The 22,984-nt window shown below is 38.3% G+C and overlaps 1 protein-coding gene across 1 annotated transcript in view; it reads right to left on the bottom strand.

Annotated features, from left to right (window-relative positions):
• Nucleotides 1-22,984, bottom strand: part of pkp4 (plakophilin 4) — a 98,288-nt gene that overhangs the window by 23,942 nt on the left and 51,362 nt on the right. Inside the window, exons 6-11 of the mRNA XM_048599064.1 lie at nucleotides 18,619-18,832; nucleotides 12,361-12,544; nucleotides 11,853-11,970; nucleotides 8,974-9,165; nucleotides 7,389-7,562; nucleotides 2,659-2,809 (exon numbers count right to left, since the gene is read on the bottom strand). Coding sequence (XP_048455021.1) covers nucleotides 2,659-2,809; nucleotides 7,389-7,562; nucleotides 8,974-9,165; nucleotides 11,853-11,970; nucleotides 12,361-12,544; nucleotides 18,619-18,832 — 1,033 coding nt within the window. The remainder of the gene's footprint in view (nucleotides 1-2,658; nucleotides 2,810-7,388; nucleotides 7,563-8,973; nucleotides 9,166-11,852; nucleotides 11,971-12,360; nucleotides 12,545-18,618; nucleotides 18,833-22,984) is intronic.

The following is a 22,984-nucleotide window of genomic DNA, read 5'->3' as shown; positions in this document are numbered from 1 at the left end:
ATCAAGGACAGAGAGGCAGTCAATGCCTACTTGATTGAGCACTTTAAAGAGCTCCGAACAGAGACTCAGTCTTCAATGCAAGCAGGCTCAATTCCATCCTACAGCATGCTATCCATCAACATCTCAACACAACACAAACTTGTGCAATAAAAAAAGCCATACAACAACTCAAGAACAACAAGGCATCTGGAGCAGATGTAATCCTTGCCAAAGCAGTATTAGTGTCATTATATTCTCTCAATTCCTTCATCCGGAGGGAGAAAAGTGTGCCAGGAGAAAGTATGCCAGGAGATCTCCCAGACATTGAAATCATGACCATCTTCAAGGAAGGTGACAGCCTTGACTGTGATCATGGGAGAAGAAAATTCCCTACCGTTGGCCATAGGGAAAGTTAGTGCAAGAACTTCCTCAATTGCTTTCTCCCAGTGGCTGTAAAGCTCACTTCAGAGTGTAATGTGATTTCTGCCCTCAAAGGGGCACAATAGACAAGGATCTTCACCACACAGCAACTACACAAGAAATGCAGGGAACAGCATCAACCAATATACATGGCCTTCTTTGACTCCGCCAAGGCCTTGACACTAAACTGCGTGCAATTATGGAATATTCTTTCCCATTCTGACTGTCCCCCAAGGATCATGCATCATCTGCCCATGATGATAATGCAAGCCCTGATCCCAAACAATGAATCCACTACACACCCATTTCAGGTTGGCAAATTGGCACATTCGGAGAAAAGGCCTTACACTAAACACTTGTAAAACAAAAGGACCTCTGCCAACCTGACCCCACCCTCCAGCAATCAACATCAATGATGAGGTCTTGGATAACATGGACCACGTTCCATACCTCGGAGCTAACTATCAAACATGCACTTTGAAATGAGCATTTCAGCAACATCAATGACGATGTTCAACACTGTCTTTAGTTTGCCATTGCAGACTTCCTTTGCCTGTGGAGATGTCTGTTTGATGATCAGCACTTCAAACCTAGCACCAAGTTCATGTTCTACAGTGCAGTTATAATGGCTCAAAAATGTGGACACATCTGGCACCACAATACTGTGAAAGAAGAGCACCAATGCTGTTCCACAAGATTTGGCAAATCCAGTAGCAGGATAGGGACACCAACGTCATTATTCTTGCTCGGGCCAAAATTCCTAACACGGAAGCATTCACCATAATTGATCAGTTCTTCTGGTCTGACACACTCCCTGGACTATTACAGCCTATACTGGACAGAAAGCATCCGGAAAGGATCTGTAAACCTTGAGTCTCTTTGCTGATGGCAAACTGAAGTCGTGTTGACAAAGAATGGGCAACGCGAGCATCTTACCCTCAATGCCCAAATCACGGTCTGTCCCACCTGTGGCACAGACTGTAGATCGTGCATTGGGTTCTTCAGTCACATGAGAACTCATTTTTAGTTTGATCACGTGGAACTGCCTGAGAAGAATGCACTTCCATAAGGTAGAGTGAGAACGAATGGCATAGCAGCTGCAAATTCCCAGGTTAGGCATTATTAATATACTCTTTTTAACTTAGCCTGAGAATTATGAAGCATGGCACCTGCTAAAATTAACCAAGTTTCTGGTAAAGGGGAGCTTGGAGATTTTGAATACTGGGAAACTCTTTAAAGCATTTCCTTTTTTGCTCTGTTGTCAACACACACCAACACTCAAGTTCAGATTTTAATACCAACCATCACACAACCAGGGATTCCCTGTATGTTTACGGTACATCGTTAGCATGGAGGATGATCATCAAATGAAGCAGGGGAGATAAAAACACAAATACTGACTTATCAGGTTAGGCAGCATACATGGAGAAAAAAATGGTTAATAATTCAGGTCAATGACCTTTTATGAGAACATAACTGTTTTAAATGTGAAGTCATTCACAATGGACCCAAGGAGGATAGAGTAAAGTACTTTCTATGTGCTGAAAAACTAGGAACAGTGCAGGTTAAATTACATAGATCATTATGATGTCATGATCAGGAGCAGAAAATAATCAAGGTAGCTAATGAAATGCCAGCCTTTATATCTAAAAAGATAGAATACTAGAGTGTAGAAATCATGCTTCAGCTACTTAAAGTCCTGGTTACTCCATATTTGGAGCATGGACAAATAAATAGCTACAGTCTCAACAAAACTGACCTATAACGTAGTTCTAGTAGTTTTATTTTTACCAAGAATTTAATGTTCATTTGATGAACAATCTAAGTACACTGGAGATGAAAAAAAACTATAGCCCAAAATTTATTTTTATTATTCATCTGCTTCACGGCTGTTTACTTACTGTCATCAGTTCTAATTCAATATTTGCCTTCTACAGGCTATCAGTGAGTTGAACAAGAAATAGCAGTGTTCTTTGGTTAATCAGATTGAAAACCCAGTCTACAGCAGAAAGTGAATTAGATTTATTTCTCTTTCTGTACATGACTTAGAGAGAGACAGGACAATGAAGGAGAAACGTGACAATAAAAGTGAAAAAAAGTTGTTTTTATTTTAGAAGAAATTGAACACCAAACTCTGGAAACTGCTGTCCAATTTAGACCATCTTAATAGTGTGTAGTAACAGCTTCATGATTATTCTATAACGCAAAATCTGGAACAAACTTTTCAGACTTGTGAAATATTGTTTAATTTTCACCTACCTATAAGTTCTTTGTTTCGAACATCTAGGGCCATGTTCCTCAATGCAGTAGCAACAGAGCAAACAACCCGATCGTTGTCCATTCTCAGAAGTTCCACAAGAATTGGAAGGCCTTTCTCTTTTCTGACTGCAGCTCGTATATATGCTGCCCACTGACATCAGGACAGGGAAAGAAAAAGTTAAATTGAGTCAGAACTTGAAAACTTTGAACTGAAGCACTACACCTCTAACCACGTCTCTCCTCAAAATTCTACAGCCACTTTTAAATACTTTTATATGCAAGATGTCAGAAATGCTTTCAATGATCATCTAACATTTTCCTGCTTTTCATTCAGTTTTCCAAAATATTAAAACCCAGTTATTGTGCATTATTGCATTCTGCCTCTCCCTCACGTACTTTGCAATATGGGGATTAACAGAACAGATTCACGTGAAGGTGTGACTAATCATTATCTAGAATTGCTGTTTAGAAGTATCACAATTATAGCATGTTATACTGTGAAACTGAACAGGGTACGGCGTAATGGAGCAATGATCAGTCAGTGCCCACAATGCCAGAAAGCATGGGAATTAAATGCAAAGCAGGGCCTTCCATTGTTAATGTCTAAACAGAGCTGGTGAAGTCACTGATAGTACCAATAAGTTGCAGCTGTAAGACTACATGCAGGTTCCTTCCCCTTTATTTGTTTCCATCACTTCTTAATGTCCTAACCGATGAGCACTGATCATGGGTTGAAATGATTTTTAAGCCTTTGTGAAAGATGTTGAATTACATTTCTCAATTCTGAAACTTGCTTTTTAATTTTTCCCATCCCATGGAGTTTTATTTACATTCAAATGTCTACTCCTCTTACTAACATGCTTCCTACACCTACACAAATCTTGAAACCAGATTGCTAAATATGCAATTGCCTCACTAAGAAATTCAAGTGCTGTTAGAACTTTACTATTCACGTGTTGTCAGAAATATTACATAGACACGTCTTAAGTGATTAACAGTTGAAAATCTTTGCATCTAGTACAGGTTCTTTCATTTTATTTCTGATGGACCTTGGCATGGCAATAAAGTTTTACATTTATGTAATGTTGCTAGCATAGGCTATGACCAAAATAAATATTTTCCATTTTTCAGACACATCACAAGCACTTCTTCAGTCCTCTCACCATAAGCTCATTCATTATTCTGTCAAAAAACAAAGTTAAATAATTTAATTTTAGCAATGCAATTTATTATTTCACAAACTTTACACAAATGTAATAGAATTTACTGACACTAACTTATTAGCACCTCAGTGAAGACTGCCTAAAGATACATGTTCCGCCAAGAATTCAACAAACGTTTGAGTTAATTCCAGTGTTTTGAAACTAAGATACAATAAAGGCACCCTCTGGCAACTTCAGTGAATATCCAAGTGAAACAGACTGGGAGACCGCTTGTTTGATCTAGTTAGTACTGAGTTATCTTATCTCGAGTGGATCTCAAGTATCAAAATTATACAGGATGAGGAAGCTATTTGACCCACTGTGTCTGCACTGTGTTTAAAAAAGAGCTTTTTACTTCTATTCAGTTCTTCACCTTTCTCCATACTCTTCCAAATGTTTAAATTTGAATTATTCATCCAATTTCCTTCCAAAATATGACAAATCTTATTTCTATTAGTGTTGCTAGTAAAGCATTCTAAGTCCTAATAATCTTCTGCATAGAAGAAAAATTCTCCTAACCTTTCCCTTCATTCATTCTTCTGGTATCAATGCTCCCTGCTCCCTCAGTATGCATTGTTTCCATATAACGTGTGCCTCTCCCAGCTGCAGCCTTTCCTGAAGCCTAGATGCACTATATAGGTGGAACATACAGAATTTAACATATAATAGCCAGATTGAATAGCCATAATATGTAATACAAACAAAAATTGCTTTGTTGAGACTAAGACACATTTAATTCTATTAAATCCTGACTAGGATGGTGGGATCTGTATGTGACTGCAAGTACCATTTCCATGGTACATGCATGGCTTTATCTTTATTCTTGTTGAACTATTGGGATGGACTCCACAGATGACTGGAGGACACAAACTAAGAAGGTAAAAATAGACTCCCTTCCAATAATCCTCTTCGTAATGAAAAAGAACAAATAACACGGAAAAGATTGCCAACTATGTGATCTGAAATCTGCTTTAAAATCAGTAAACAACTTACTCATAAATATTTACTGTAAATCTGAGCTGTACGAAATACTGAACAGGGAAGGGAAGGGAAAATCCAAAATGAAGCTGCAAGGTAGTCACTGTGTTATATCTGTACAAACCTTACACTGCTAGTTTCAAATGGTGTTGACAGAAATCTTGAGACCGAAGTCTGTCCCCTACTGTTCAGGAATGAAAGAACATTTCAACAATTTCCATTTTAAAGGTTTAAAGTCATTAATTCCACACAGTGGCAAGATTAGGGTACTACAAGGCAATCATTTAATGGATTTGATTTTGCACTGTCAGAAGCGTTGTGTATTCAACAATTGTAACTATTGGACATGGGAAGATCTCTAACTTCCAGTGTGCACACAAACTGTAGTGTGGTAATCACAAAGTTGTAATGAAGCACCCAATTCCACACTGAAAGTTTTGTTACTTCAAACTCAAATTAAGAAACCGGCTTTTATTTAGGCTAATTGCCCTCATTCATTACACCTTTAAATTTTACATTCGCATTATCAGGTACGTGGGGCTTCTTCATAACTTAAAAACAATTTACGAGGAGGACCTCTCATTTTAAAGTTAAAATGGATTGATTAAATAGCTATCGACATAAAACTTTACAAAAATCTGATAAATTTGTTAAAAAGTAAATACAATGACATTTTAAGCATGATGTATCAGACTTTTAAATTATTACTGTGAAGGTGATTTTTCTGATCAGAATAATACATTAAAAGTGTTCGCATTTTTAAACTTATAAGATTAATTATTTAATGCATATTCTCCTCCAACCGATGCAGCAGCCATTTTTTTTGTAAGCACACCCGTAACTGCCTGTCTTTTTCAACTTGAGCTAGCTTGTGCTGGTGGGCCTCTCTGTAACCTTCACCATGAGAGAATGCTGCCACAGGTGAAATTCTTGTTCCCTGGATCACAGCAAAGTCACGTAGAGTTTTATTTGATTTCAAGGACGTATACTACCATTACTGTAAAATTTGGATCATTTATGTTTCGTAATGGACAAAAGAGGTGATCCATAACTATGTATTTATAAACTGATCAAACTACAATGTCTTTTAACAAAAAACAATTAGAATAACGAAACTTCTGTTTTGGAAGGCTGTACTTTCTGCAAAGCTTGGGAAATGTAGTGTCACATCAACCCTTCTTGTTAAATTTAGTTTAGCCAAAATAGCTGCAACAATCCCTCTTCTAACGTTAAAAATGAGAGGACAAATTGAAAAGGTTGTAAAATGTGTGGAATTTTAGGTTCTATGGAATGAAGAGATAACAGTAATGTTAAGTCTGTATAATTCAATGGCTAAGCTACAGTAACAACATTGCTTAGCTTTATAGTACTTTAAAAGGAATATCAAGAATAGCAAGAAGTCACAGAGGTGATGGCCCGAGATGATAGAATAGTGGGACATGACATTTTAGTTATGAGCAATTAGGATTTATGTTATTACAATGAAGAGAGGTGTATGTTAAAGCAATTTTGATGTCTAATTTGGAGAAAATATTTCTACTGAATGGTGAACTTTTAACTAGGTTGACAAATTTAAGATCACCATCAGAAGACTGAAAGGAGTTTTCTTTTATACAGAGCTTGGAATATTCTACTAGAAATGTGCTGACAGCAGAATCTGCAATTACTTCATAGATCATAGAATCCCTACAGTGTGGAAACAGGCCCTTCGGCCCAACAAGTTTACAATGACTCTCAGAGCATCCCACCTAGACCTATCCCCCTATAACCCACCTAATCTACACATCCCTGAACACTATGGGCAATTTAGCATGGCCAATCCACCTAGCCTGCACATTTTTGGACTGTGGGAGGAAACCGGAGCACCTGGAAAAACCCACGCAGACACAGGGAGAATGTGCAAACTCCACACAGACAGTCGCCCAAGGGTGGAATCAAACCTGGGTTCGTGGTGCTGTGAGGCAGCAGTGCTAACCAATGAGCCACTGTGCCGCCCTCTTGAAACATTAGGCAGGATATAAAACAGCACTGTCCATCTGGCAACCAATTCATGCCCGTGTTTATATATCATGCAAGTTCCAGATTTTGGAGGGGATAAAAAAAAGAGGGGCTATAGTGAAAGGGATAGGTTGGAAGTGATTGCAACAGTGGGCATTGTTTTCCAGAGAACTGGCACAGCATGATGGACCAAAGGATCGTTTTTGTAACGTAAAATTCTACAATCCTATTGTTAGTTGCAACACTGTAATGGACAAGAACAAACATTTCTGTAACTTGTTCCTGTTTGCTGAAAATTACCTGTTTAAGAAAAATGGAAAGACATAATGCAGTAGATGGTATTTTTGTATGCTGGGCCTGAGTGCAAGGGAGTATCAGGCTGTATTTCAATCTACAAACATTGATTTACAATCACTAGATACCAAAATGGTATGGCCCAAAGAGAGAAAAGGTATTGTAATTTATAAAAAGGATATTACTTACTCTGAGCATAAAATGCATAAATTGTTATTTACAAATAATTATACATTACACATAGAATATTGGACATACCTTCCAGTTTCCTGCTGATAAGTTCTGTAGAGATCCAGCGGATCCTTCCAACGTGGCTGGGTTTGAACTTTCAGCAAGGAGAGTGAGATATGGTTTCACTATTGATGGATGCCACAACATTTCAACTCCTTTTGGGGATTTAGAAAATCCAGGTATTGGACCTACTCCATCCCACTGTAAATAAAAGGTATTGTTTAAAAAGTTGCAGAATCCCTATAATTGCTTTCTATGCACCACTGAAAGTTGACAATTCAGTTATCTAACATTATGCTACTTGGCTGTGATATTATTTATTTAATTATTATTTAATTCAAACTATTGCAAAATGTCCTTTTTTCTTTAAATAATATTTAACTATGGTCAGGTGATTTCACTCTGTACGACTGCAAGCCCCTGCCTGAAGTTCTTTTATTTGTTTCATTACAAGTGCCATTTACAGCAAGAACAGCTGATATTTCTCTACTGTTGGTATACTGACTGTATCATTAGACCCTACCATATTCATTATGAAAGCTCATGACTGCCGGTTTGAGGCATCCCCAACACCACTGAAACACTAAAGGAAGTGTGCGACAAGAAATAAGAGGCAAGTATTCTTACTTAACTAATATCTTCAAATCTTTCTCATAACCATTTGAAGTTAAAATTGGGCCACAAAATGGCCTAGATTAATCATCTTAGTTTTTCTGAATATGGATACCAGGTGAACATTCTTCCAACCAAAATGAAACTCTTAGAAATGGTTAACTTCATAATGAATATCATAAATCTGCAAATGTCGAGCAGCTTTCTTAATACCTTGAAGTAAATTCTAACCAACTTAATAAATTTGAGACTACTTTCAGCCAATTTGGGACTCTCATTTATTGATGTTCAAATTATTTAATCTAATCTGGATTAACACTAAACATGTGATGTATTCACCAGAGAAGATACCATGTAATTATTGAGAAGGAAGGCTTCTGAAACGTAGATTTTCCAATGAACAATTTAGTCATGCACTACAATGACTACTTTATAATCACAGGCAGCCTGGCCTTGTTACCATTCTTTGGGACCATTGCGTTGCCCTTCAATTTATTTGATCAAGTCTTTGAGAAGATTTGTAGCTCGGGTTGTGGATGAGGTTGTAAACTTGCTCGCCTAGCCGGTGTGTTTGATTGCAGACGTTTCGTCACCCTGCTAGGTAACATTGTCAGTGCGCCTCCGGTGAAGCGTTGGTGTTCTGTCCGCTTGTTAATTATATGCCTTGGTTTGCTGGGGTGGTTGGCATTACTTCCGGTTCTGTTTTACAGTGAAACTCTATTAACAAGCACATTGAGCTGGACCCGATGCACAAACTACCCCAGCAAACCGTGTCATATAATTAACAAGCAGGATAGAACACCAACGCTTCACCGGAGGCGCACTGACAACGTTACCTAGCAGGGTGATGAAACATCTGTAACCAAACACACTGGCTCGGTGAGCAAGTCTACAACTTCAATTTATTTGATCAATCAGTTGTTTTTTTGCTGATTTAGATCCTATTGAAGCCTACAAACACAGCTCTAAACCATAGTTTTACTGAAATGTAAGCATTTACCTGATCTTCCTGGGGCTCTTTCTTTTTCTTTTTCTTCTTCTTACCCCAGCAACCAGTTTCAGCATCTTTATTGGGAGAGTCACTACCAAGTAATCCATCAAGTTCACTTGTTCCCATCAGACGAGCTTGTGGAACCTCTAGTTCTAAGCGATAGGACAGGTTTCTCAAGATGCAAACACAGTTTTCAACAGTCTGAAATAAGAAACAATTAGAATGCCACTTATTTAAATAAACATGGTCAAGCCACTGTAGCCAACTAGTCTCCACTTGCAGAACTTGCAACAGTGTCCAAAATTAGATGCATTCTATAATTGAATAATGTTTGTTGGATAATCCTGAAATCTGACAAATTATGCTGACAACTAATTTAGGATTGTCAGTTAGAATCAGTGTGGTATACTTGCATGTACTGGATGCTACATACATTAACACACGAGGCCCTATTCCCTTTAGGCAGAAAGAACATGAACATGAACATGCACTATGCCAGTTTCAACTCAACAAAACAGGTAACAGCCATTTCTGGTTCAATTCTCAGGGCAATGCCCTGACCCAGACTCAACCTGCCTGCTTTACGGTTAATCTGCATTAATGGGTGCATTCTTGATGGCAATATCTCTTCCAAAGTCCACTTGCCAACCAACCCACTTCCATCTCCTGCAGCATAAATGCTAAATTTTCCCTTAAAATTGTAGATATTTTTAAACAATCTGTGCAGAGATGTTATGACACTTCTGGGGCATGGGACTTGAATCTGAGTTTTCTGACTCACAGATAGGGACATTATCATTATATCACAAGAGGCCCAACCCCTTGAAATTGTATTCTTGCAAAATGTTCTGATGAGTGCAAAGCAAAACGCTTTGACAAAATGTCTCTTTTCTGCAACAATCAATTCTGAATTATCAAACAGTAATCTAGGGAAATTTGGAAGATTACAAACAATGCATTCACACTCTCTGGAGCTACCTTCCTGAAGATTCCAGCATTTGGGCCATCAGATCCCAGTTTTTAGTCCTATAAATTTCCTGAATACTTTTTCTCTCATGAGGTTTTAAAATTTGTTCATGGATGTGAAAGCTATTGGTTAGGCCAGCATATATTGCATACTATTAATTGCCCAGGCAGCAGTTAAGCGCCAGCCACGTTACTTTGGATCAGGAGTCACAAGTTAGCCAGACATGGTAAGGATCGTAAAAATTCCTTCTAAGCAACATTAGAGAACCAGATGGATTTTTATGACAATTGACAGTGTTTCCTTAGCATTTTACTTCAGATTTTTTTTGAAATTCAGATTCAGGTTTCAAAATCTAACATGGTTCAAAAACCAGTTCCTCAGAACATGAGCCTGGGGATACAAAGATAATTATTTAAGATATCTGCTATTTCTTTGCTTCCTTTATTATTTCCCCATTATTCTCCTTTAAGGAACTAATGTTTATTCTCTTCCTTTTTGGCATACCTGAAGGTCTTACTGTTGGTTCTTACCTCCTCTAGCATAGTCTCACACTCTAATTTCTTCTTTCTTATTTTTTCCTTAATTACTTGCTGATTTCTAAAGATTCCCAATCTTGTGGCCTTCTACTAATCGCTGCATCATCGAATGCCTTTTCTTTCTATTTCACATCGTCAGCTTCCTCAGTGAGGCACAATAGTATGTCCTTCTTGTGGAATTTTTTTGAGTGGAATACACATTTGTTGAGTTCTACAATATCTCCTTAAAAGTCTGTCTCTGCTTATCTTCAGTCTTACCTTTTAACCTATTTTCCCAGCCCACTGTTGCCAGTTATCTTCATAAATTTAAACAAAAGATAATTACAAAGAGAAGACATTAGTCTCAGACCCAAATCTGCTGAGAAATTGTGTTATGATCATTCTGGTAGAGGATGCTTTAATGAGAAATCATTAAATAATCTTGTTTCAATCAGGTCCAAAATAGTGTACAACTGGTTGGTATAAGAAACCATGTGGACTACATTCTATGCACATTCTCCAAGCTACCTTTTCCAATTTGATCTGCTCAATCAATATGAAAATCAGAATCACCTACGATTATTAGCATATCTTCCTTACAACCCCCAGTAGTTTTTGAGGTATATTAAGTTTTACAGCGTAGCTACCATTAGGGGTCTTATGAATATTTCCCATGAGTGACTTTTTTCTTGCACTATTTGTAATCTCTACCTGAAACTGATTCTATACCTTGACCTGCTGAACCAAATGAATTTTACATACGAACATTTATTAACAGAGCTAACCACCTCCACTTCTTTTCTTTTCAAAATGTCAAAAACTTTTGAATATTCAGTTCCACCCTTGGTTATTTCACATCAATTTTTGCAATGCTTGTCAGATCATAATGATTTATTTGTGGTATCCCACTTTGCAAAGTGGGTCTTGCATCTGTTAGGAAGTATGCTGGCAGTTTTAAGTGAAAGTCAGCCTGCTCTCCCCGTCAGTTAAGGGATCACCACAAATCTGAATCACTGTAGTAGTTTGTGGATTCTATCACTGATCTTATTAGAGATTGAGAAAATAATTTTACATCAAAAATGCTTGTTCTATTTTATTCCATTCGATAATGTCAGTACTTAAAGAAATCTAAAATTGAAAGAGTACAAAAAAAGAATGGAAATGTTGCTGCTGCTGCGATTCCATATCAACAAAATTCAGTGCCCTCTAGCCAGAAATGGCGATTAGGAGTGAAAATCGGGAACTAAAACAAAATGAAGTGTTTTTAACAATTTATTTTCAAATTCACTGACAGTTTTGTCAGTGTTATGCAGTTCACACAGAATCAAATCAAAATAATGAATACAACCATGATTAATGGAGCACATTACAGGAAACATCCTATCCAAGAAGCACAAATCACAAACCTTGCTATCATAATCTGCAGTGTTAACGCACATCTGGATCACATATAATAATGAATCCACCAATCCCTCACAAGATCGGATCTTCTTTCGAGCCTCTTCACCTGCAGAGCTAAGATTTCTGCAAGATGGCAAACTTGTTAAAAAAAAAAGCTCACCAACACATACAGGTAACGATAAACATTTCATTGAATTAAACATAACAAAATTAGGCATTTTTAGCAGAACAGCCACTTGCAAGAGGCCTTGGTTGTCCCTGGCATTAAAGTCCAGGAGAATTGGCATCTTATGCAATAGTGACAAAAATAAGATTGACAGATAAAATGAGTGAAAAGACAAAAAAAATTACAACAAAAATAACTACCACATTTAATAAAAGCAGTTATTTAAACACACAATTTTGTACTTAAAAACATATAACTTAAAATAACTTTTGATTTTACAGCTTCAATCCTTCAAAATACTTCCATACTCATGACCATTGGGTGAGGAGGATAATTTACTTATTTACCTTAGACATCCAGTAGTATTTCGTAGTACTAAAGAAGCATGGAATTTCACTTTTCTGTCTTCATCAAAAGAAGAACTGCTCCACCCTGAATGAGGTATCACTACACTATTTGTAAGAGTTGTTAGAGCATCACGAATAATTGGCATCTTCACTGCATCACATGAAGACAAATTCCAGAGAACTCCTAAAAAATATTGGAAAGTACAATCAGTTCCCATCATTTTCTGATTTGACCCCAGAACTTTTCTCCCCCCTGCAAAGAATAAAAGCTGTTCAAATCTTCAAAACTGGTTGAGTGTGGTGTAATGCGAATACATTGAGATACACAAAGCATCACAATTAGGTGCGGCAGGCTGAATGGACCAGAGATTGTTTTCCCTGTTTTAAACTACAGTAAGTCCTCACTAAAGTTGAGGCTGCATTCCCGAAAATGATAATATAGAACTAACATTAAAACGTTTAGTTAGGTTCGGTAAGATCTTCTTCATCAGTAAAAAAAATTAAAACAGTATACCTTCTGATCTGAAATATTTTACACTGCTAAATTTCTGCACTAAAGAAATTTTAAAATAAACTAAGTTTAACAACATGAAAGAAAAATATAACTTTAAACCTATACCCAACTTGCCACTAGTCCTATTTCCCGAATCTCCTGCTACCCAATTCTCTTGCTTGTTGTAGTCCCTCTCTGTTCTCCAAGCCTCCATGTTGTGGGCACTGCCAACCTTCAAACCACTGCCCTATTACGTCTCAGAGGCATCCTTTATTTCTTTGAATTATTTCCATAATACATGCTTTCCATGGTTTAAAGTCTGGAGCCAGAAATAAATACAACAAATTGTAGACATTTTAACATAAATATTGATGTAAAAATGTATTAAGGGCTGATGGTGGCATAGTGGTAATGTCACCAGTAAGAGACCAGAAGTCCAAAACCCCAGTATAATCTTTTGGGGGCATGGATTCAAATCTCACCATGGCAGCTGTCCTTATCCAGTTTGACCTACACGTGACTCCAGATCCTCAGCAATATGGTTAACACTTAACTATCTGAAATAGCCTAGCAAGCTACTCCATTTAAGGGAAATTCGGATTCGGCCACAAATGCTGCCATTGCCACTTACATCCATGTTCCACGAAAGAATAAAGAAAAGTCATTCTTAAAACCAATAAAATTAGTAAAATATGGGATTTAATTTTCCAGCCACTGCTTAAGCAGCTGAAAGATTGGTGCCTCCTTTTTGTAGTTATCTTTCAACTATCTTTCTAACATCTCTACTCTGTTTTTAAACTGTTATCCTCAATATTAATCTTTGTACAATTCCTCATCTCACTGGGCCTTGATTGCTGCACTTTTAAAAATGTGTTTGCTAGTCTACATCAGCTTTGGTGACTTTGATTTTGTTCTTAAAATGTCTATTTATAGTGGTCCTTATACAGCAATAAAATATTTAAGATAATTCATTGTCTTCCATTTATATTTATTCCGTGTACATTTCAAATTGTTCTTTGCTTGGAACATATTCAGATTTGAAGCTCTTTATAGCAAACTCTTTTCTGACTCATAATGAACTTTTCAGATGTATAGATGCCCTATTTCCAGTATATTTAGGAAGCACTTAAAGGTGCTGCATGCTGTTGATACAATGGTTTTCAAATGATACAGCTTTGATGATTTTCTCTTACACCAAAATACAATAGTTCCTCACATGATATTCCTGAAAAGTGCAACTTTAAATGAAACAATGTTAACTTGATTACTGGATCATCTCAATACAACCAATGCAAAAGTTTCAGTTAGGTTCTGTAGGGCCATACTCCTCAGAAAAAGGACAATCAAACATTATACCCTGCAAGTTTAAACACTCCTGAATTCCCATACTTAAGCTAGTTTATTACAAAACTAAGGAAATGTTCAGGCATGGCAAAAAAAACGCTAAAATTATTAAACGTGAAGTTTCCTCTACTTTTTGGAGATTTCATAACTACGTTTCCTTCAAAATCCAATTTCATAAATTCACATTAAACATTTACATTTAGACTTCTCTCAGAAGAAACAATCCAATTCCTACTTTACAACCTTTTCATCCATAGTTAAGTAGGGATTACTTAATGACATTATTATAGCTGAATTCCTCACTATCAACATTCTGGTAGTGACCATTGACCACAAACAGATCTGGACCAGTCATATTAATGCTGTGACTATAACAGCTGGATACAGGCTAACAACTCATCTCCTGCCTCCCCAAAGCCTGTCCATCAGCTACACAGCACAAGCAGGGAGTGTGGTTGAATACTCTCCACTAGTTTGAAGGGTTGCAGCTCCAATAACACCCAAGCTGCTTGACACCATCCAAGACAAAGCAATCTACCTGACTAGCACCCCATCCATCAACTTCAATAATAATTCCCTTCACTAACAGCACACGCTGGCAGCAGTGTGCACTACATGCAAGATTCACTGCTATAACTTAAAGTTCCTTTGTCAGAATCTTCCAAACTTGTGGCCGCAACCACCTAGAAAATAACAGCAGCAGATGCAGGAGAACCTGCAATTTCCCCTCCATACCACATATCATCCTGACTTGGAACTACATTGCAACTCCTTTACTGTTACTGGTTTAAAATCCTGGAATTCCCTTCCTAACAGCACTGTGGATGTCTTTCCATCTCAAGGGGAACAGTAGTTTGAGAAGGCAGTTCACGAATACCTCCTTCAGGACAATAAGGTACAGGCAATAAGTGCTCACCTAGCCAGCAATGCCTATATCCCAGACAAATAATGCACTGTGCTAATATCAGAAAGAATGTATTTGACTACATATTGGTAAGTGATTAATCTGGAATTCCCTTAAGGGCAGCACAGTGGTTAACACTGCTTCCTCAGCATGCCAGAGACCCGGATTCCAGCTTTGGACAACTGAGTGGAATTTGCATATCCTCCCTATGCCAGTGTGGGGTTCCTCTGGGTGCTCTGGTTTCTTCCCACTGTCCAAAGACGTGCAGGCTAGGTGGATTGGTCATGGTAAACGTGGGTTTACGGGGATAGTTTGGGGGAGGGGGGTGGGTGTGATGTTCTTCAGAGGATCAGTGCAGATGTGACGGGCTGAATGATTCTAAGTATGTTACCAGGTGATATCCTGTGACAATGCATATGAATCTGCCACACTTTCTGCTGATATCTCTCTCATCCTCTCACACTCCCACCTTCAGTCTTTCTTTCTCACTGATTACACTCTCCATGCAGATTTATTTTTAGTACATCATTAGTTTGCTTGTAGCAGAGCACCGAATGCAGCCATGATAGGAGAGAAGGGAATAGTGCGCTAAGAACAAGACAAGGTTGAAAAACAATAAATGGCCACTTGGGTGCTCAAGGTGAGCAGGACAAGAGCATTGGGATGCTGGAGAGTAGTTGAGTGCAGTAATGAAAGCAGGGAGAACACACAAGGACTAGGAGAGTGCCAAAGACAACACCACCAAGGTGTCTGAGCAGAGTGGCATACATAAAATTTAAAATAAGCAAAAACAGAAAATTACAAACAAAACTTACCAGTTAAAAAAAGTTGATAAAGAAAGTGTCAGATAGGCTTATGCTACCTATATGGGAGAACTGGAAAGCAAATATAACAGTAATGCAAGCACATGTTATTTCAGATATTAGTAAGTACTGCATGTCAGAAAAAAATGATTACACGGGAGTTGTGACAACAGGGAGAATGTTCAGTCATAAGAAAACCAAGTGCAGAAGCAGGAAAACAAAGATACTTCAGGACAAATCTCCTATGATATGTCATGACAGGGTCTATCAACAGTCCTTAATTGAAGGTGATGAATATGTCACGAAGTGTATGAACATGTAGCAACTGTTCTTCTTTTGCAGACTATTAGAATACCAAAAAGGAACCCTTGTCCTCCCATTCTACTAGCTGCTGCTTTATTACATGTTAACTGTTAAGGCTTCAGGAGTGTATACCATAGCAAGTTGAAATCTTTGGTGAAAAGGAAAAAATTGCAGCAGGAAATAAAAATATGCAAGATGTCAAATGTACAAGTACAGAAATGCTTAGTGTTTTAAAAAACAGAATTAACATTCAATTAGACTGCAGAAACAGACAATATAAGACAAGCCAGGTATATTTTTGTGTCAGACATCCACTTTATATGGGTGAAACCCACATTGAGAGTCCTAAAATTCAAAACAACGTTATATTTTCTTAGTATTTGAGGTGTGCCCATGCTTATAGTGCAAAATCAATCAGCACCCAAAATCACATGTTGAATAATGTGATGCACACATAAATAGAACAAAGTCAGGAAATCATTTTTTGAGCTGCACAAAATAACGGAGGGATTCCATACGAATACCTCAGAAATTAACATTTTAAAGAGAAATTAATTATTTATTTGGAAGAAATAATACAAATCAATAGATTTATTAATTTATAGAATATAAATTGTAAAAGCAGGGAGATAGGACTAGTTAGTCTTAATAGGCTCCTTCAAAGGGCTCCCTCTAAGCTATTAATATGTAGATATGAAATTCTAAATATGTAAAGCGGTATCAGCAATGTTTAACTTGAAACAATTCTACATGTTCTCTACATTTCAATTGTGTTTACTGTGGAATTACAGGGGTGCAATAGATTTAAGTGAACATAATTTTTTTAAAAAAGGTTACATCATTGTCACAACCAGAATCTTATTGCACTGAGGCAAACAAAACAAAAACGTTAAAAGAAAAATGTCAGCGAAATAATTAAATTGATTTATACCAGGCTTGTCCAACAAGCAGCCCACCACCTGAATCCAAATACAGCAAGCAGAACTGGAAAATTCTGCAGAATGATGTTCCTCCAATTGGATGTCATTTCTCACCTACAGTTGCTGTTGATCAGCTCTTCAGTGGCTTCTAAAATAAGGGAGTCGAGAGCTATGAAAAGCAGCCACTGGGATCAGGCCGAGCCCTGAGCAGTGCAAGTGGGTCAGTGAGAATGCAATGGACGGGACATCTGGGCCAGTTTGTAGATAGGTGCTTTCCTGGAAGCATGGTGACAGGTACAGGGAATGAAGCCGAGTCAGCAAACAAGTCAGATGGAAGAAAAGGCTCTGCCCTTCCTGTGCAGCTATCAAGTGCCCGAAAGGACGACTATCAAGATGGCAGAATGGGTTTCTGAAATTGTGGGGGTGTGAGGAGTATGTGCAGTTAACAGAGGGAAGGAGGAGGAAGAAGTGCGAGGGGAAATGAAGAGAAGAGAGAGGAGGAAAGAGCGAGAGAGAGCACACATGCAAGAGCGCATGTGACAGACAACACGCGAGACAGAGCTAGAGGGAGAGAGGGGGGAGAAAGGGCCGCAGGGAGTGAGAGAAATTTGAAGAGTGTAGGAACATCGAGAATGTAGGAACCAAGACAAAACCACCCTCTGCCTCCCTCCTACTCTTTCCCCTAAACCTATTCACAAAGTATGCTTGGAGGAGACGAAAACCCAAGATGAAGGGCAACCATGCTCCAACTTCCACTTTCATGTAAATTCTGCTGAGGCCAGCTCAGAATGTGCCACGACAGAGACAAAAACAAGATCATTCTATGTTAAACCCAACCCTTTGGATGGATCCACAGGTCCCTTCCCTTTCCTGATCAGAGCTTTGGACATGGTCTCTCTCTCTCTCTGGCTCTGCTTCTTTATCAAAAATGGCAAAACAATTAATTAGTACTGCTGCATGGCATTTTTCAATGGTTATTATTATTAATTACTTATTTATCTTATCAGTTTATTGATTGGATTATTCTTCCTTTAAACAAACGATTAAAGTGGCCAAACCTCATCTTTCTGAAATTTGCTCAGCGATCTAGTGACGGGAAAAAGAATTGAAACGCAAACTCCCCATGCAGACAGGTTGGACAAGCCTGATTTTTGTCAATGATGTTACCAGGCCTTTATTTTGGAGACTGGAACATCCCAAGCCATAGATTTCCCATTGCAGTGAATGGGTGAACTCAACAACTACAATTAGTGATATTAGTGCCCACATTACCATACAAGCTATAAAACTGCCTTTTAAAAAATGTATTAACCTGGAGCTGCTTTCAGATAGCTCATTGAATACATGGACTTATGCTGGGATAAAGAATTATATATAAATGTGAAAGGCTGCAAGTTTGAGCCCTTGTCAACAAGGCACACATCAGCTGGAGCAAAATTACTTCATAAATAATAGTTCCCTAGTCACAATTTATACAGTGTCAACACTCACCGGTAATGAGTTCCCGCATTTCTGCATCCACTGTTTTTCGTAACAAACGCAATAAGGCTGGGATTCCGCCGGCATTTTTTACGGCTATTTTATTCTCATCAGTTGTTCTTCCATAAACCAGGTTCCGAAGTGCACCACACGCATTTTTATGTACTTCGAGGACTTTATGATCCAGAAGATCAACTAAATGTTTAATTCCACCTAACATACACACCTTGGGGAAATAAACAAGGTACACAAAGAATACTAAATTGTATACTGTACACATACACATATAATTTTAAAAGATAATTACTAACCCTACACACTTCAAAAGGTTTGCTCTCTTGAATTCGTAGTGCTAATTAACCCTTCCACCACCAAACATTCTCATTCGATAAATTTCTGTGTATAATGAAATCATTTGATGGTAGGACAAGATTTGGAAGCTAGATGACTGCCCATGTGAAAATAAAAAAGGTATCACATTGTCAAATTCTCCAGAAGTTATTTATATCTATTCAAGGTGGTCATAAACAAGGCATAAATAAACATTCAAATGTCCCTCACTCCACAAATAATCTGTTAAATGCCATATTAACAACCCAACATACAAATTACATAATTCCACATATTGTGGGCCATAATGAGCAAGGTTACCAGCTAAGCACTCAAGGTGAAATTCCTTCCATGGCATTTTCCAGTTTATTTCAAAGTATCACATTCTTCTCTGCTATTCATCACTAAGAGGCCATCAGATCTAATCTAATGTAACACTAATTAGTCACCATGATATCCGTAGAAACAAAAAAAAATAAGTTCTTCAATGTTTCCCTCCCTCTTTATAGGGGCAGCTAGCTCTTACTTGTGAGAGCACCTTACCACACCCACAACAGAATGATCAATATCAGTAACTTGTACATGAACTTGATGTCAAAAATCACTGGATGCTGTCCCAACATTATGTAATTTTACTAAACTATGGCATCATTTCAAAATTAATTATTGTGTAATTATAACTGTGATAATGGTTTCAATAGATAGTTGGGACAGTTTGATGAATTATACACCCACAGCTATATTTCAGTTAAAAAGTTCTAATCATCATTGAAATATATGTTAAGTAATTTTTAGATAATAGAAGCTGTAATAGCAACTTTACTTGCATACATTAATCACTTCCAAATATAAAGTGGATGCTCTTTCTCAATGCACTTAATTTGGCATTTTGCATATATAGATGGCAATACAAGATACATGAAAAAGCAGTGGAGTAACTTTGTACCAAATCCTATTATTGCAATAGCAAAGTACACAAATATATTCCTTGACTGATTGTTTTGAGATGATACTGTGCAGAAACTATGAGCAGAAAGTGTAGTTGTTCCAAAAAACTTTGGTAACAATCAAAAAATAAATTCTCTCAATACCTGAGCGAATCATGTTGGAGTGTGAACATAGGAACAGGAGTAGGCCATTCAGTCTGTCGACCCCACCCTGCCATTCAGTATGATCATAGAACATAGAACAATACAGCGCAGTACAGGCCCTTCGGCCCTCGATGTTGCGCCGACCTGTGAAACCAATCTGAAGCCCATCTAACCTACACTATTCCATTATCATCCATATGTTTATCCAATGACCAGTTAAATGCCCTTAAAGTTGGCGAGTCTACTACTGTTGCAGGCAGGGCATTCCACGCCCTTACTAATCTGAGTAAAGAACCTACCTCTGACATCTGTCCTATATCTATCACCCCTCAATTTAAAGCTACGTCCTCTCGTGCTAGCCATCACCATCCGAGGAAAAAGGCTCTCACTGTCCACCCTATCTAATCCTCTGATCATCTTGTACGTCTCTATTAAGTCACCTCTTAACCTTCTTCTATGGCTGATTGAACACTTCAATGCATTTTACTCTCTCCATCTGCATAATCCTGCATGCTGCTGGTAATCAGAAATTTATCAATTTTTACCTTAAGCAGACTCAAAGACTGAGCTTCCACAACCTTCCATGGAAGAGAATTCCAAAGGTCTATATCCTTATAATTAAAGGAAAATCCATTCTTTATGAATGTATAAAGTGAACTGAAGCAAAAATAAATGATGGTTTTGTAACTGCATTAAAATTACAGCCAACAATTTGAAACTTTGAGGTAATGAGCATTACAATTATGTTCCCTTGGTGACGCATTTGTCACCAAGATTGAGACTGCCTCTGCTACTTCCTTGACTTCTGCTAAGGCCACTTGGTCAAACATCCTCTAAAACTCACCCCATCTACTTTGAACTTGTATTTTTTTCTTATTTGTTTCCTGTTCTCCATTGAACCCTCTCTGAGTTCATGTTGATCACGTGACCAATTGCTTGTTCCCTTCATCTTACTCCCATTAAACCACCAACCATGAAGGCTCCCTCTATGAATGAATGAATTTATGAATTAGCTTTATTGTCACGTACTCAAATCATAGTTTACTCAAATCACCACTTACACCACCATCTTAGGTACAAAGGTACCTAGGTACAGCTTCTTCAGTTACAAGGTTATTTATAATGTAACAATGTCACCAACACACGGCGCCATCTAAGGTACAGAGTGCCTAGGTACAACCCTTAGTTACACAGTAGAGAAATGAAAGAGAAAAAAGTTATATTACAGCTATACACAGTATAACCACAGATCAGAAAAACAAGGAGCAAAGTTAAAAAAACAAAAATCAGAGACTGTCTCCAAGGGCTTTCTGCAGCAGACCAGCGTTCGGGGCTTCCATCTGGTCTGACTGCTGGCTGCCGTTATGCCCTGCACTGGGCCGCTGCCCCCGCTCTGTTCTGGGCCACTGGCTGTCCTGGGCCGCTGGTATCCCTGCTCCGGGCCGCTGGTTGCTGGCATGCCCATTCCGGGCTGCCAACTGCTGACCGCTGACCCAGCTTTGGAGGCCTGGTGTCTAAGGCCGAGAGCCAGAGAAGACCGAAGAGAAGAAAACCACAGATAGGACAAAAAGAGGGATGAAGAAGGAGATGTGATTCAGGGCTCTTATGGTGCAGTGGTAGTGTCCTGCCTCATAACCAGCAGACTCTGGTTCACATCCCACCTGCTCCAGAGGTGTATAAGAACATCTCTGTAGTAGGCTTAGTTACAAAATATCTTTCACAATAAAAAAAGGGTGACTCTCATGCCCCTGTAATTAAATGCTTGTCTGGGCCATTTCAGAGGAAGTCAGTAGTCAACCACATTGCAATAGGTCACAGGTAGGCCAGACCGGGTGATTAGAAGGTAAGGATGTGCAGATACTAAACCGAAACCAAATGCGCTGTTAAGATCTGGCAAGGTCCCTCTAGGCGTTGCTTGCAAATAGCTGCACATGCACATCAATCATGAAATTGCCATAGAGGGACCAACAGTTTGCTCATTAGCAATGGTCACTTTAAGTTCGGCACATGAGATCTCATGGCAATCTGGAAGAATGGCACAGTGCAACTCGCGGACCACACACAGCAAAAGGACATTAGAAGAAATATTTGACTAAAAACTAAAAGAACTGGGTTTTGAAGAAGGGTCACTGGATCCGGAATATTAACTCTGATTTATCTCCACAGATACTGCCAGACCTGCTAGGCTTTTTCAGCAATTTGTTTATTTTAGAAGAGATATTGCTGACCATCTTTTAGGAACTATGTGTAACTTCAATTTAGATTTTACTTTGAGGAAATCACATGGTTTCACTCTCAGTTTTAGAATTGTTCTTGTGAGCTCACTTCCAAGAAGTTTGAAAAAAGGTTACTTCAATCTGAAACTAAAGGTGTTGAATCTAAATAAGGGCAATTATGAAGTTATGAGAAGGATATTATCTGCGGTAGACTACAAAAATACATTCTAAGGTTTCATGGTAGTTAGGCAATGGCTAGTATTTGAAAAAAGCATAATTCCATTCAGGCAAAAATACCCAAAAGGAAAACTGAGAAAACCATGGCTAAAAAGGGAAGTAAAAGATAGTATGGGATCAAAGGAGGAGATTGAGAAAGGTGCTAAAAAAAAGGTGTAAGCATAAAGATTTGGAGAATTTTAGAATTCAACAAAGGAGGACCAGGGACCCAGGTTTGATTCTACCCTCAGGTGACTGTCTGTGTGGAGTTTGCACATTCTCCCCTTGTCTGCAGGTGTTTCCTCTGGGTGCTCCAGTTTCCTCCCACAATTCAAAGATGTGCAGGCTGGGTGGATTAGCCATGGGAAATGCAGGGTTGCAAGGACACGGTTGAGGGGTGGGCCTGGGTGGGATACTCTTTGGACGGTTGGTGTAGACTTGATGGACCGAATGGCCTGCTTCCACACTATAGGGATTCTATGATAAAGGGATGATGAGGATCAATGTGATAAAGATTGATTATAG

This window comes from Rhincodon typus, chromosome 7 (genome assembly GCF_021869965.1).
Source record: "Rhincodon typus isolate 14 chromosome 7, sRhiTyp1.1, whole genome shotgun sequence".
NCBI classification, from domain to species: Eukaryota; Metazoa; Chordata; class Chondrichthyes; order Orectolobiformes; family Rhincodontidae; genus Rhincodon; species Rhincodon typus.
This window is presented reverse-complemented; position numbering and strand designations above follow the sequence as displayed.